This window comes from Lucilia sericata, unplaced genomic scaffold, assembly GCF_015586225.1.
Source record: "Lucilia sericata isolate MDLA Ls3-8-SP2 unplaced genomic scaffold, ASM1558622v1 Contig001818F_arrow, whole genome shotgun sequence".
Lineage (NCBI taxonomy): Eukaryota > Metazoa > Arthropoda > Insecta > Diptera > Calliphoridae > Lucilia > Lucilia sericata.
Genome location: NW_023995716.1, coordinates 8,063 through 24,476, shown reverse-complemented (window position 1 = coordinate 24,476; position 16,414 = coordinate 8,063). Strand labels below are relative to the sequence as shown.

Genomic DNA, 16,414 nt, shown 5'->3' with positions numbered 1-16,414 from the left:
ATGTAGAATTAAATGACTAAAAAAATTATGATAATAAAAATAATTTACATTTATAATAATAATAGTGAAAAAAAATAATAATATCAGTTGATAAGTATTAAAATAAACGTATACTTTTTGTTTTTTTTTAAGAGAGAGAGAGAGAAAAAAATAACATTATATTTTGATTTAAATTAAATTTAGTTTTTATTTATAAAATATTAAAAAAATGACTAAAATATGGGAAAGTAAAAATAGGAAAGGGAAATTAATTTTTTACAAAGTATTGCACTAGGGCGAGATTTAAAGAGAGAGATAAATTTTTATAAAAAATAGTTTAAAAAAATAAAATTTGTAAAATTAAATTAAATATTGCTGAATACTTTTGTAGGTAATATGATGATTTCTTTTTTCTTTTGTGAGGGAATATTTACATATAAAATTTGTTTTTGTTTTACTTAAAATGTAGTTTTATATACATTTACAAATTATTTTATATTTAATAATAAAAATAATGAGAATTTTACAACAAGTTAACATTTTGAGGTAACAACCTAAAGCGAGTTTGTGTGAGGAGTTTTTTTTCAAGGGTTTTTGTGATTTTAACCCTTATTTGTGCATTTATACCGAAATGGCATTCGTAGACATTTCATTGTATTGCTGCTGTTGTTGTTGCTGTTGTGTTTTAAGAGTTGAGCTGCTGTTCAAAAGCATGGAACGATATACCTCGGAGAGTAGATTCCACATGGGAGGAGGTGAATTGGCGGTATTTTCTGTGCCTTCAGGATTTTGTGTTTGAGCAGCAGCTGCTGCGGCGGCTGCAGCAAACATTTGTGATTGCAATAATCTTAGATGTTGCTCTTCAGGGGAGAGGGGTGATGAATGGGCGGAGGGTACAGTTTGCACTTTTTTACTGGCCTGTGAGGCAGAGAGATCCAAACAGTTGCTGTCTTCTTCCTCATTTTCCATTTTAATGGTTACGGGAGATGAGTTATCACAAGACATTTCTGACTCACTGCAGGATCTTTTTCTTTTGCCTAACAAACTGTCCATGGAAAAGCTATTGGAGGGTTTTGGTAAACTTGAGCAGTTGCTGCTGGGACTAGCCATAAGTCTTTCGGCGGCTGACATTGAATCCAGGGAACGTTTGTGTAAGCTGAAATCTAAAGGTTCATTGGAATCCTCCGAATGCATGGCTGTAGCTAAAGGTTTGACTTCATCTTCTATGGAGACCGATATCAATTCATCTTCTTCATTGTCTTCCTCATCGACCTCACGACAATATTCATCCACATCACTGTGACTACCCTGACTAGCATTTGAACCCTGAACATCGAGTACATAACCCTCATCATCATCATTATCGGAGGCATTGGAAGCACCACTAGAGTGTGACGAATGCTGGGCTCCCAATAGTCTTTCTTGGCTGGCTAGCATATGTTGGAATTGAGGACTGGAGAAATCACCAAACATGGCGGCAGGATGAGGAGCAAAAGCATTACCCTGTGGAGGCATTAAACCAGGAAAAGCAGGCATAGCAGCAGCAGGGGGCAAGATACCAGCAGGAGCCATGGGAAAGAGAGGGAACTGTTGGGCGGTACGACCATCATGGGGAGAAATCTTGCGGCGTATGTGAGGAGAATGCAGTTTAGGATTGGGATTAGCACTGTGTCTGTTGCGTGAGCGCCGCGAAGAGAAAACCATGTTGCAGCCCTCCACTGTGCATTTATGCATTTCTCTAAGATGTACTGCGGAGAAGTGTATCTTTAAAGCGCCCTTGTCACAGAAAGTCTTAAAACAGATGCTGCATTGTACACGTTTTTTACCAGTAGCAGGATTAATAAATTGTCCTCCCATATTAACGGGTGGTGAACCCCATCTCTTGGGCTTACTAAGGCCAGAGGAATTGGCTGTGGGTGATGTAGCCGGAGAGGTGGTGGCCGAAGAAGAGGATAGCGCAGAGGCTGTAGGATGACCCAACAAATAGGCTGGTGGCATAAAGGCAGTCATTAAATGCTCCATTGTGTGTGTGAATGTGTGTGTATGTCGGTTAAACGATTTTTGGGGTTAAAGTTTTGGTTGTTGTTGTTGTTGTGGGAGTTGTTTGCTAAAAAGAGAAGAGAAAAAAGAAATGATTAGTTAAATGTTTAAAGAGTATTAAATATTTAATAAAATTTATTTTAAGTTTACAAGGTTAAACAAATCTTTAAGATACAAAAGTATCTTTTTTATAAAAATGTATCTTTTTAAAGCAAAAGTTTTATATTTTAGATACAAAACTTATTTTTTAGTATAACAGAGTGTTTTAAACACAAAACTGTCTTAAAGATACAAAAATAATTTTCAGATACAAAAGTATCTTTTGGCTAAAAAAGTAACTTTTAATTAAAAATTTCCTACTTTTAGTATCTACATATCTTTTTAACCATTTAAAGCTTTAAAACTGCTAAAAATTTACATTTATTCTTTAAAAAGCTACACTAACAGCTGTTGCTGTACTTAGTTCTTGATTTATTTAAAATTTAACCACAAACCATAGACCAACAAAAAAAACTTAATAGTTTTGTTGATCATATAACAGTAGGATCCAGCTTAAATAGCCATAAAAATTTTTTCTTAATAACCTTCTTTACATGAAAACATCGATATTTATATCTAAGAAAAACAAACAATCAACTAAACTAAACTCTGAAAATTACGAGTACAAAACAGTAGAATATAAAATGTATTTAGAGGCAGAAGCAGTAGTCAACTTTTAGTAGTAGTTTGTGGTGGCATTAAGTAGTTTTAAAACAAAACCTATTTAAGCTTAGATGTTTTTTAGTTAAAAAAAAAAAGATTTTAAGATACACATACACATTAAACTCTTTAAAACCACAAGAGACAAGCCGACCTTTATTTATTTGTTGTAGTTTGAAATTTACATGTATATAATTAAAATTTACATGACGACTTGCTGTGATACATCTCTACAAATAAAAAAATATTTAGCTTGAAATTTTTTTTATGAGTGTGATGAGAAGATTTCTTTTAGTTGAGTAGAGTGATCTGTGCTGATCGTTGTAGTAACAACAACAACAAAAAAAAAATTCAATATAAATGTTAATGATCAACTACTGATTGTAAACGATAATAAATCATCAAAGTCAAGAGACATAAATGTTGGTTTTTTTTTAAGTTTAATAAAACTACAAGACAAAAAAGCAAGTTTTAAGCAGCTTAACAAGAGTAGCAGAGAAAAGAAAAACTGTTATTAAAGGTGACAAAATGCCAAGTAAAGTTTTAAGACTCTTTAGTAAAAAATTTTTATAATGACAGATTTACATACATTTACGATCGATTAAAGAAATTTACGTTGTTTCTTGTGCGTCAGAGTTTGGGTTTTCTTATTTTTATAACAAAATTTAATTACTCTTTAGCAGCACATTGTAACAGCTTCTTTTTTCTTTTGATATTACAAAAAAAAAAAAAAAAGATTGTCATTAATTTAAAAAAACTATAAAAACAGGAAATCTACCAAACAAATGTGTGAACTTTCAAAAACAAATCATAAATCGAACGTATAATTCATGTCTGTCTGTCTTTGTGATCAATTTAACCAAACACGATATATTTTTTTAATAACTATAATTATTCGAAAAAAACTAGTTTTTTTCCACTCTCTCTCTCTCTCTGACTAAGGCTAGCAGTGACAATCAATATACAACAAATGATATAATTATATAGAGAAAAAAAAACGCATCATAAAGATTTTACATTTTACAATGGGGGAGAATAATTTCAACAATATAACATTGATCGTGATGGTTTTTAAGGCAGTCATCCTTTTCTCAATGCTGTCATTAAATTTAGAGGGATATTTATCATAAAAGATGGTTAAAGAAAAAAAATCTTATAATAAAAAGAGCCAAGTTAAATGACATAAAAATATAGGGCTGTAAAAAGTATTTAAAAAGATGATGGATGTTTTGTCCTTGAGGTAGTAGTAACATCAACAATAATTAAAATTTTTTAAAAAATAAAGTTAAAAAGCAGTAAAAGAATAAAAACATAAAAATAAAGAGAAAAAAGGACAGAAATGTGAAAAAATGAAAATGATTAAAATTTTTAGAGAAATCATTGAAAATGATTGAAAGTATCTTAAAGATTTTAAAGCAATTTTTAACAAAATATGCAATTTTAATATAAAAATTTTGAATAATTTTTATAAAATTTTGAAAAATATTGAAATATTTTTGTGAATTTTGAAAAATATTGAAATATTTTTGTGAATTTTCTTTATTTTGTTCTAGGGAAATTTTTGTTTTTATAGAAAATTCATAATAATCGTGTTATTTTAATTTCATTTTGTTTAAATTTTTCATTTTTAAGGAAATTTAAAAATTTCCCTAAAATATCCCAAAAGGGAAATTTTCCAAATGTTGCAAAAATCCATAAATTGAAATAGCCTTTATTACAAAAACATAAATTTTAAACGTTTGCTAAAGAAATTTGTGGTTTTATTTATAGAAAATGAATTTTTAATAAAATTTTGAAATAATTTTGAAAAATTTAAAAATTTTTTTGGAATTTTTTTAATTTTGTTCTGGGGAAATTTTTGTTTTTATAGAAAATTCGTAAAAATTATATTATTTTATCTCTATTTTGTTTAAATTTGTAATTTTTAAGGAAATTTAAAAATTTCCCAAAAATATCCCAAAAGGGAAATTTTCCAAATGTTGCAAAAATCCATAAATTGAAATAGCCTTTATTACAAAAACATAAATTTTAAACGTTTGCTAAAGAAATTTGTGGTTTTATTTATAGAAAATGAATTTTTAATAAAATTTTGAAATAATTTTGAAAAATTTAAAATTTTTTTGGAATTTTTTTAATTTTGTTCTGGGGAAATTTTTGTTTTTATAGAAAATTCGTAAAAATTATATTATTTTATCTCCATTTTGTTTAAATTTGTAATTTTTAAGGAAATTTCAAAATTTCCCTAAAATATCCCAAAAGGGAAATTTTTTAAATGTAGCAAAAATTGAATTATACTTTATTACTAACACATAGATTTTAAACTTTTGCTAAAGAAATTTGTGGTTTTATTTACGATTATTGAATTTTTAATAAAATTTTGAAAAAATTTTGAAATTTTTTGTGAATTTTTTAAATTTTGTTTTAGGGAAATTGTTAGTTTTTTAACAAATTCATTAAAATTATGTTAATTTAGCTCCATTTTCTTTAAATTTTTAATTTTTAAGGAAATTTAAAAATTTCCCTAAAATATCCCAAAAGGGAAATTTTCAAAATTTGACGGAATTCGTGATAATAGGCTATTCTTTACTGTAAAAATCAAATTAAATGCTTTTTTATTATAAAAATATCAATTTTATTTAAAAAAATATTAATTTTTACAACAATTATAAAAAATATTGAAATTTTTTCAAAGTTTTTTTTAAAATTCTTAAAGGAAAACTTGAAATTTTTAAAGAATTTCCTCTAAATTATAAACTTTTACTTTAAATTCCTTCAATTTCAAGAAATTTTGTTAAAGAAATTAAAATTTCCCAAAAGGGAAATTTTCAAAATTTTGAAAAAAAAAATAATTATTTTAATTTTTTTATACGAAAACAAACATTGTTACAAAATAATTACTATAAAATTTCTATATTTATGTAAATTAGTTGGAAATTTTAAAATAAATCTCTCTAGAAAACATGATGTAATTTTTATAATTCCATTAAATACAAAAAAAACTAAACTTTTAATTTGTATAATTATAGTCATATGTCAACCTCAAACTTGTATAAGCCTTTAAAACAAACATATGTTTAAATATGCAAACAATTTTCAATTGACTACTTAAAACTGTCAATCAAGATTAAATTTTTAAAATGTAGAGAAAAATAAATATTTCAAATAAAAAGTATACAAACAAGAGTTTTAAAAATAAGGGAAATTTTTGTAATTGAGCTAAAAATCTTAAATTCAAACCAAACGTTTTTTTTAATTAATAATTTCCTTTAACAAATTGTTTAAATTTCTTTAAAAAAAAACTCCATTGAAACAATATAACAATTCAAATTAATTTCAAAATTCATCATAAATCATTTTGTTTTATTACCATATTCATCTTCAACTAGGAAGACATTTATGCTCTTATTTAAATTAATTATTCACAGTTTAATAATAATATTTAATAATAATTTGCTATTTTTAATGTGAGAAACTAAAGCATTTTTGTTGAGGTTTCAAATAATTTTGAAATATTAATTTCAAGCTTCATAATTTACAAGGTCAAAAATCATTGCATTTATAAAATAAAATGATAAAACATAAAGCAAAACCAAAAAAGGTTAGAAAAAAAAACCGTCAACAATTAAAATACTTAACTTGTCAATCATTTGTCAAATTAAAATTTCAAAGAATAATAATAAAAAATAAATTTGAAATTTTATTTTTGTTCAAATAAATGTCAACAAGACATGTCATGATGTCTCATGACATGAATTTTTAGTTCTTTAAACTGATTTTGAACTTTAATTCGAAAAAGTAGAATTTTGGTAACTTTCTCAATTTCTTTGAAATTTTGTTAGATTTTCTTAAAGGGAAATTTTTATTTTTGTTAATTTTTCAAAATTCTTAACATATTTTTGTTGCTTTGGGTCTGAGAAGTTCAAAAATGTAAATATTAAAAATTTCCCTTAAAATTTCCCAAAAGGGAAATTTTCAAAATTTCAAGGAATTTAAAATTTTGAAGTATTTTTAACTTAATAGCTTCTAATTTTAAGAAAAATTCTTCATTTTTAGCTTTTCTGCTCAAGGGAAATTTTTAGTTTAACAAAATTAAAAATAACTGATTTTGAAATAAAAGTATTTCCTTTAAAAGAAAAACTAATTTTTTTTTAAAAATTAAAATTTCCGTCGGTTGTTAAATTTTTAAAAATACCAAATACCGACGGCTTTATAAAATTTACAATTTGTGGCAATACTTACTTTGTTTTTTAGTTTTTTTGGTTGTTAAAAAATTATTCGCTTTCAAATCCTTTTAATAAATTGAGTTTGGAAAAATTTTTTGTTAAAATTTTTTTTAAATAAAATTGTTTTTAATTTGTTTTGTTAAGCACTTATAGTTTTTTTTATAACAATTCCATTACAAATAATATTTTCATTTTTTTTTTCTCAAACACAAAATCCAGTTTTTATTTTTCTTAAAATGTTTTCGTTTGTTTTAGTTTTTCTTATACTCATATAAAAATATTCCACTTTTTGCCTCAAACCAATATTTTTATTTTATTATTTTTTTTAACTAAATGTTTGTGTGTGTTTATATGTCCACTTCTTGTGATGTCGTGGGTGACACTGACTGTTGAGTCTTGTACATAGATACACAAGAGCTCACAATGAATTGTTTGGCTGATGATGAGGTTGATGGTGACGGTAATGTTGTTGTTATTGTTAAAGCAGAAGAGCAAGAGTTAGTTCTTGTTGTTATTGGTGGTGGATAGAATATATTCTGAGTATATAATATAAACCCGGGAATGGAGAAAAAAGAAAATTGTTTTTGTATGTTATTTGGCGACACTTTAAATATACGAGAAAAACACGTAAAAGAGTATCTTATAGAACGTTTTTATATATCCAGCAAATAAAAGAGCACTCTTTTGTATTTGATATAAGTTTTTTTGTTTGGTTTTTGTATCCGTACTCCGTATCTGTTTTTTGTATTTAACACAAGATACGCACAAGACGACAAGTTCAACGCAACTGCCCACAAATGTCTCCAGCGAGTGACAAGCAACTTCGGCTCTAAGCGCAACATCTCAACAAAACACAAACAAAACTACATACAAACCTATAATAAAAAGAAAGAAAAACAACAACGACAGCAAAAAAAAATATCATACACACCACCACCACCACCAATAACAACAATAAAAAACATCATCTCTATTCCATTAAATGAAATACTCATGTATGAAATACACATGTATGAATCTGTGTGTAATACATTTCGTTTGAGTATGATTGTGTGTTTGTAATATTTGTCTCTTTTGCCTTTAGCACCATTATGTTTTCAAACACAGATACTTACACACACACACACACACACTCTAATATACTCATTCACCTTAGCAAGCAGCCAGCAAACAGTTCAACAACTCTTAGTTGAGGTTATTTCTTTTTCCTAAGGTGTGAGTGATATTGTTGTTGTGGTGTGATAAATGAGTTTATGGGTATGTGTGTTTATTTTCTCAACAGTATTCGATTCAAAATTCGAGTGACATTACTCACAGGCATAATGTAAAGAGGTTGACGATGGTGATGTGTCTCTGTTTTCGAGGTTTCAATAAAATTATTTTGAACTTCTTTCAGAGTAATAACAAACTCTTGCTCTTAAGCACGTAACAACTAGTAGAAATGATAAGGCAGTGTTTTTTCAGGAGAATTTCTCAAAATTTAAGAGAATGAAATCATGAATTATTTTAATATTTTTGATAAGGCAGTTTAATTGAGTGATTTTTTTAGTTAAAGAAATAAAATTGTAAAGAGTTTTTTAGACTTATTTTCTAGAGAGATATTTATTGAGTTTTTTTGCTTTACTACAATATGAGTTTTGGAAAATTCATTGTGTGTTTGTAAAGATTTTCGATATTTTTATATTGTTTTCAATACAAGTACTAGAATATGTACTTTAATTAATCTGTTTTATTTACTCGCCTACTTAAATTATTTAGAAAAAGGTGGAAATTATTTTCTTAAGCGCCGAGCATACGATTTTTTTCAAGTTCTTTCTTTAATACCAAATTTTGTTAGAATATATTTCAAAAAAAGATGAAGGTAATTAAAGGATCCGAAGGGTTTTTTAGGGGGAAATTTTATTTTATTCTAGTGTGTGAAACACACTTACATACAATAGAAATGTTTGAAAAATATTCAAAGTTCTTTATTAAATTCTTTATATTTTTATAAGTTTTTAGCCTTTATTAATAACATACCCAGTAAAAACTTTCATTACCTCGTAAGCAGTTAAAAAGCTAATATTTACTTATTTCCTTATTGAATATGGTGATATCATTGGAGGCAAGCACTTACCACAAACGATTACAAGTAATTAGAAAATGTAGTCATTGTAAATCGCATGATAAAACGTATACAGATTCTATATCTTCACTGGCAAGATGTCTAATGAATTAGAAAGTATTTATATATAACACATTATTAGTAAGACCTTATTAGACTACTTCTATTTAATCCAGACAATATGTAATATGTAGTTATTGAAAAGTATTTTGTTTTTGCTAGGTAATTATTAAAGATTTAAACAATTACAATTTTCATTAAATTTTTGTTAGAAAATCAACAAATTTTTGTACAAAATTTTGAATACAATAAGGTTTTTTTAATCTGTACAAATTCATAAATTTTGGGTATAATTTAAAAATATTAAAAAATAATTTACAAATTCATAAATTTTGGGTATAATTTAAAAACGTGAGATTCGCTAAAGATGGCGTATATTTTAAAGCGTTATATTCTTCAGCTACCTTAATATAAGAAAGTCTTTCTAATATTTGAATTAATAATAAAATGTATTTCATCCGCTTTAACGTCCCCTCGGGGCATGTTTCCTTGATGAAACACACTCGTCTTGGTGTATTGAAATCCTGGTGTAAAGAGGTGCTACCCGTATCTCTAGTCCGCCGGGACTATAAATTGATGATGTCATTTCACTCATCGGCTAGTCCTTGGAATGATTTGACATGGGGTCTAACCAGAGAACCCCATAATCTGGTACTACGGGTGGCCAGTTGCCCGCAGGACTTGTCCTGGCTGGTCAGTTGGTTGAGGTTTCTTCGGGATCCACGTAGTGGCTGTGGTTTAAACCCAAGTTGTTGTTAAAAGAATGATGCACGGTGAAATCTATATTACGGGATAAGTTCGGTGCTGTTGCCAAATGACAACAGATACCCCACAGAGGAGGGACTAAGCGTTGGAAATGAGTTGGTGTTAATTGTATATGATAAAAGAGATAGATAGCAGTATACGGGCCTTGCCAACCCGTATACCTAGAGTAAGTGTGTCGTATGTTGTTTTCTATTGAGTGTGCCGGACGAATGAGAAGTGTGCTGGGTTGAATGGTGATGGCTGCGGTTTATCCCTCTTATACAAGTTATACTATTGAATTTTCCTTAGTTCTCCAAGTATATTCAGAGTAAACAATAATCATACAAGTATTACCACAATGTGTCACTGTGAGTAAGAACAAAGTCTCGGCTTATTTGATGGATTCGTACTTCGGTCCACCGGTTACGTCTCTAGGTGCAGTTGCCGACTTAACAGAAGCCATCCCATCTACGTGGTTGTAAACGGAAGTGATGTTTTTTGCATCTCGGAAGTTAAGCGGAACGGTCAGAGATTATGTAGCTCAAGTACTTGTGCAAAGTGCACGTATGTATATTGGATCGGAACATTCCATATACGAAAATTGCCACTTGTGTGTAAGAAGCACAATGGGTCGGTCGCAAAAGCTCACCTAGTGGTTGAAAAAGACCACAGTGAAATAGGCCAACACGGTAGGTGTTCACGTAAAGCACTTCGACATTAATCCGCTTTAGGGAATGATAAATGGTTTGTACAGATGAGAAGTGTGTAATTTGACATGGAAGATCTCCCAAAATGGTACGTTTGAAGCAAGCAGTGACCGAAAAACTGCCCAGAATAGGTGGCCAGACATAAAAGCGTAATATTCCATCATGACAATGCTAGGTCGTATGTTCTGCAATACCAGTTAAATACTAGCTAGCCTCTTCCGACTCGTGTATTTATTCCGATCAATGCAGAACCGCTCTCTTTGGAATATGCTTCACTTTAAAACAGGGTATAAGAAATTTTTCTACATTCGTTATTGGTCTCAAAATATGAGGAGTTATTTTGGCGCGGAAAGTATATGTTGCCAGAAAGACAAGGAAAGGTTATAGCTGCCAATGACCAACATTCTGTGGATATTTTCTAAATAGAATCGAATATTTCCTACCGATTCCTTTGAGAAGTGATTTCATTAACAAGTTGGTTTCGTTTTCTATTACACAGGCTAACGATGAGATATCAGATTCGTAATCGAACCCGTCACCTCCGGTCTATAAGACTAAAACACTAACCTATCGGAGGCCTTAACTCTGTTTTAGCACTTTACAGATTTGAAAGCCTTACATTTCAATATTTATAATTACATAAGTAAAACCATTTAGAGTGTTAAGATTATAATGAAAAAGCGATACTTGACATTTAACACATTTTTACGGTTCTTCCCAAGTCCATTCGTTTTAGTCCTATAGTATTTTATGTTGCTTTTGGACAAGGGATGGACGGATACATTAGCAATTTGAAAATATCAACTTTTTGGGCAAACATGTTTGAAAAGTTTACCTTTCAATTTTCATTAACCGCCTTTTTGTTACGTTTTAAATGAAAGTCAAACATTTCTTATCTATAAAGAACTCTATAGGGTCACTTCCAATAACACCATGTAATAATTTTTGAAAAAAAGCATCAAGGATAGGCGCTGCGGTTTATCCCTCTTCCAAAATTAGTACCCAAACAGTTTATTAGTTATATTATTAAACATTTGCCGCGCAAGGTTGTTGTACCAAAATGTCCCGAGAATGTCAAATTGACTGATAGAGGGAGTGAAATAGTTCTTGTTTGGAAAAATGTCGTGAAAAGAATGATTAAAATTAACTTAATTTGATTGACTTCATATTAGAAATTGAGTATAATATGACGTGTTCTCTAAATCAGGTTAAAAAGCTATATAGTATAGAATCTAGAAACTTAGGAAATGAGCGCTACATTTATCATATTAAGGTCACACAGTCTGGTTCACAAGAAGTTCGGGAAATCTATAGAAAAAGTAAAATGACAAAAACTCAAAAGTTTTTGGAATGTCAGTAATAGCTAAAACTATATCGAAATTATGGAAATTCGTAACTACTTCCATTTTCCAAACAATTTAGATTCTTCAGTACATAAAAAAACTGAAAATTTTGTCACCATATTTATTTCATTCACTGTGTGTCTTCTGTTTACCAACATCAGCTCGTAATATCATTGGTCCCATATAAAATGCTCATGAGGCATGTAAAAAACAACAACATATAGTACAAACAATAAGTACACATAGTATTAGAAACAACAACAACAAGAAAACAAAGTCGCCCCCATATACAAAGAATGTCACAATGAAATCTAAATTGTAAAACAACACACACGCATACCCGCACATACACACTCGCATTAACAAAATGTACATAAAACCAGAAACACACAGATACTAGAAACAACAAGGAGTTTGTTTACAGGCGATAGAAAAACCATAAGAGAGAGGGAGTGAGATATATTAAGGAGACACAATGAATGACATTTTTTTTTATTGTTGCTGTTGTTGGTTGGGTATTATGGGTAGAAGAAAATTATAGCAACAACATGATAATGCAGTTAGAAAATGAGACAAAACCTAAAGAAAATCCCAAGAACAACAATAACAGTAAAATGTAAGAGACTTTGTATGTATGAGGTATATATAACGGTTCGTTTGGGATGGACGGACCAACTTATATATATTTAGAAACCTAGCAGCAGCAGTAGTAAAGTAAGTAGCTGTAGTATTGGTAGCTGTGGTAGAAGAACAAGTAGTAGTAAAATTTTGTTGAGGTGGATAAAGACGACAATTTAAAAAATTGCCATTTCATTCATAGCACATACACACACACACACACATACATATGAATAAAACAAGAGAGGGCTGGGTGTAAAATTGTATATGCAAGTATCCTAGTATTGGTTGCTGCTCTTGTATCTGTGTGTTGTCATGGGTTTATGTATGGGTAAATTTAATGCTTTAACTCTGTCACACGCAAAGACATCAATTGGGGACAAACGAACGACAACTTTGGTAAAGCTTAAATAAACGATACTTTTTTTTGTCATGCCCATGTTGGGGACCCAAAAGAGTAAACAAGCATAACAACAACAACAAGACAACAAGAGAGTAAAACAAATTTTGAGAGTAAACAGCAATTTAATTTTCCACTCTGCGCAATTCCCCCACACAAGAGTTGGAGAGTAGAAATTTTCATATACGTACATACATTTGTTGTTGCAGAGATGTTGTAAAGTTTTTGCAGCAACAGCAAACAGCAGCAGCAATTGTTTTTGCTATCAGTAGCAATAAAACGACACAAATGAAACGGTCACCAAAAAATCTTCAACGTAGTCGTCGCCAACATTGCCAGTTGTAGTTGTTGTTGTAGTCGTCGTTATCGTCGTCTGTCGCATGTCAACCTTATATGGTTATATGGTCCAGTGAGCTCCATGTATTCTACATCACATAGATACACACACACACTCCCAAACAAACTGGTAAATACATTGTTGACAATGTATGAATGAATAAGAAAATATCATTTTATTTGTTGGCTAAATGGTCTCCTCTAAAGGTTGAATAAGGAAAGCATTCCATACATACGTTTTGGTTACATTTATTTACCAGTTTTTTTTTTTTTTTTTTTTTTCATTTTCATCTTATTTTTGGATACATCTTATATGGGATTTGAACAGAAAAATATACTCTGCAACGACGACAACGAATAATTTGTGTCGTCCCCTTTTTCCTGCAAAATGTTTATCAGCAAATTTTGTGCATTAAGGAATTGCAAAAAAATACAGCAATAACAAGAACTGTTTTAGTCAAATGCTCTGGTTATGGTTTAAGTTTATATGAGAGGTTGGTTATCCTAGTATTGGGACTTTAGCATTAAATTTATTAAACATCTTTATTGCGGTTCTTTTATCAGTTTAAGAAATTTTCATTTTATTTTTCTAGAAAAAAAAGGATATTACTTGGCAATAGTATGTAATTGAATTTATTAAAAGATCAAGTTTTTTATAGTGTTATAGTTCTTCTCTTCATAAATGTTTGGCGATTTGAGTTGGGTTTGAAAACTTAGTACAAAGTTTCCAATACATCTCAGAGCTTTAGTAACTACAACATGACATTTGGATAAGATCTGGTACAACTTACATACTCCTACTATAAGGAATCCGCAGAAGTTTCTGATTTATTACTATAGAATGAGTAGATATTGTAATTGCTGTTTAAAATAGATAACAATTTTGGAACATCGCTGTTGTGGCTTTAAGATACTCTTGGAATACCAGATGGGTTCATTCGAAAAGTATGTGAACTTTTATATTCAAAGTAATCTACTCAAAAAGTATCCTTTCTTGGTAATTTTTTCATCACAACACCCCCCCTAGCTAGGGCTAGATTCTATATCGGGACCGGGGAAATAAAATATGTTTGGGTGACCAAAATCTAACCTAAGGTACTGCAGCCGATACCTTAGTATCATTTGTAGGCGGATATTGAGTCAATCGGTACGACTACCTCTGAAACCAGAAAAAACGTCGACAAAGCGGATGTCTGACTTGTAGCAAGCGGTTCGCTATATAAACGTGTTTAAAAAAGAGACTAAATGGAGCCTGCCATCATAGGATACAGTAGGCCAATCACCTACTTATCCAAAATACCCTCGAGTAATTAAACTAATATGAGAAACCCAAACCTTGATGACGACTTTTGGAACACGAAAACATATTAAGATTGGACAATGGAAAGTAAGAACGCTTCGGGAACCCTCAAGACTAGCCCAAATGGAATTTGAATTTGGAAAGTTTAATATTGCTGTTCTGGGAATAAGCGAAATGAGATGGAGTGGAAAAGGCCAATTGGTATCGGGAAATGGAAACGTGGGAATGATGATAGACATGAGAGCGGAGTTTGATTCATAATAGCAAAGGATCTTAAAAGGTCACTAAAAGACTGAAGCCAAGTGTCTGATCGCTTAATTCCTGCACGGTTATTCACAAAAATCGGGAAATTTTTATCCAATGTTATGCACCTACGGAAGAGGCTGACGGTACATATAAGGACATGTTCTATGAACAACTAACATCTACTATACGAAAGGTAGCGAATCGGGATATCATGATACTGACTGGAGATTTCAATGCAAAAATTGGTAGTCATAACCTGAGCCTGACTTGTATAATGGGGAAACATGTTATCGGAATGAGAAACAACGATGGTGAACGTTTTATGGAATTATGCTAAACTTTTTTTTTGGTGGATCACATGGCGCAGAGCAGTACTAAAGAAACTCGGACAAATCAATAAAACTTTTGAAGGAATTAAAACTTAATGTAAAGATAGAACAAGTTGGAATTTTCTTCTAGAAGCCTTATATTCCCAAGTGGAATAAATAAAGGAAAAAATATCAACTTCGAGTTTACTAATAGCGACACCAAACACTCAAAGAATTCAGTTTTCCAAAGAGAACATTTACGCTGTGATGTTTTTTCTAGAAACAAAATAATCGATCAAATTATAGTCAAACTAACAAGTATTTGAAATGGTTTGTATGATCCATTCTCTCGGCAAATAACAAGTTTAAACTTCCCGATAACAATCCAAGGGGGAAGGTCTTTCGAAGCGTTGATTATGTTAATAGGAGAAGGTTTAGAAAAAATTTTCAAACAAAAGTAACATAAGGAAAGAATTTATGCCAAGATTTTTATTGGACTTGAAGGGCCGTTTTCAAATCATTAGAAAAATTATAAATAATGATAAATAAAACTTATGAACTATAATAATCATAACGATTTACAATCGGAATATTTATATTTTAAAAGCTCAATAAAGCATTTAGATTCATTCATAAGTTATTGTCGGCTCGTAGGACCATTTTTAAGCTAATTAAGGAAAATATGTAAACTTAAATTAAATGGAGTTTATAATCTATTAAACTGGATCATCTTTTGTGAATGAGTGTCTTTCGAATAAGATTTTTTCCCTGTTATTACAAAATGATACTTTTTATAGCGAATTCTTCTGTGAAAGAAACCATAACAACAAGTTCGTGTAGGAATGGTGACAACTGACCACATTTGCTTTGTCCTGTAGGCGGTCGAACTTACTTACTTGAACTTACTTAAAAAGGCAATGTTCTAGAAATGTATTCTTTTGCAATCGTTTATAGATCTCTAATCGTAAAAGCAATCTCTGACCAAATAAAAATAATGTCACAGAATTGGATTACATTATCATATTTGTACAGTTAAAGTAGTTCTTCTAATCAATTGACTCAAAATTTTTAAAAGATTCTTCGAACTGCAACTGGTAGTTCTCTAAAGTTTATTACCTAATACTCTTAACACCTCGGATCAAATTTAAACTTGTGTCAAATTTATCACAATTTTAATCCAATCAAAAAAAAACTCCATCATTTATTACCCTTGAGGATCATTGAACATGATTATCATCTCCAATCTTTAAAACATTTGAAATCCCAATAAAACTAATGAATTTTTAATATCATAAGCGAAATTTTTT

The 16,414-nt window shown here is 30.0% G+C and overlaps 1 protein-coding gene across 1 annotated transcript; it reads right to left on the bottom strand.

The window, feature by feature from the left end:
- Nucleotides 1-247: 247 nt before the first annotated feature.
- Nucleotides 248-7,077, bottom strand: LOC119612743 (protein disconnected). The gene is made up of 2 exons (XM_037968599.1): nt 6,958-7,077; nt 248-2,086 (listed from the first exon to the last, which is right to left on the bottom strand). The coding sequence occupies exon 2, from the start codon at nt 1,999-2,001 to the stop codon at nt 601-603; it is 1,401 nt and encodes a 466-aa protein (XP_037824527.1). The 5' UTR covers nt 2,002-2,086; nt 6,958-7,077; the 3' UTR covers nt 248-600.
- Nucleotides 7,078-16,414: the final 9,337 nt, after the last annotated feature.

Coding starts and splice junctions, on each gene's coding strand:
- LOC119612743 (XM_037968599.1), bottom strand. CDS start 2,001: ATGGAGCATTTAATGACTGCCTTTATGCCACCAGCCTATTTGTTGGGT.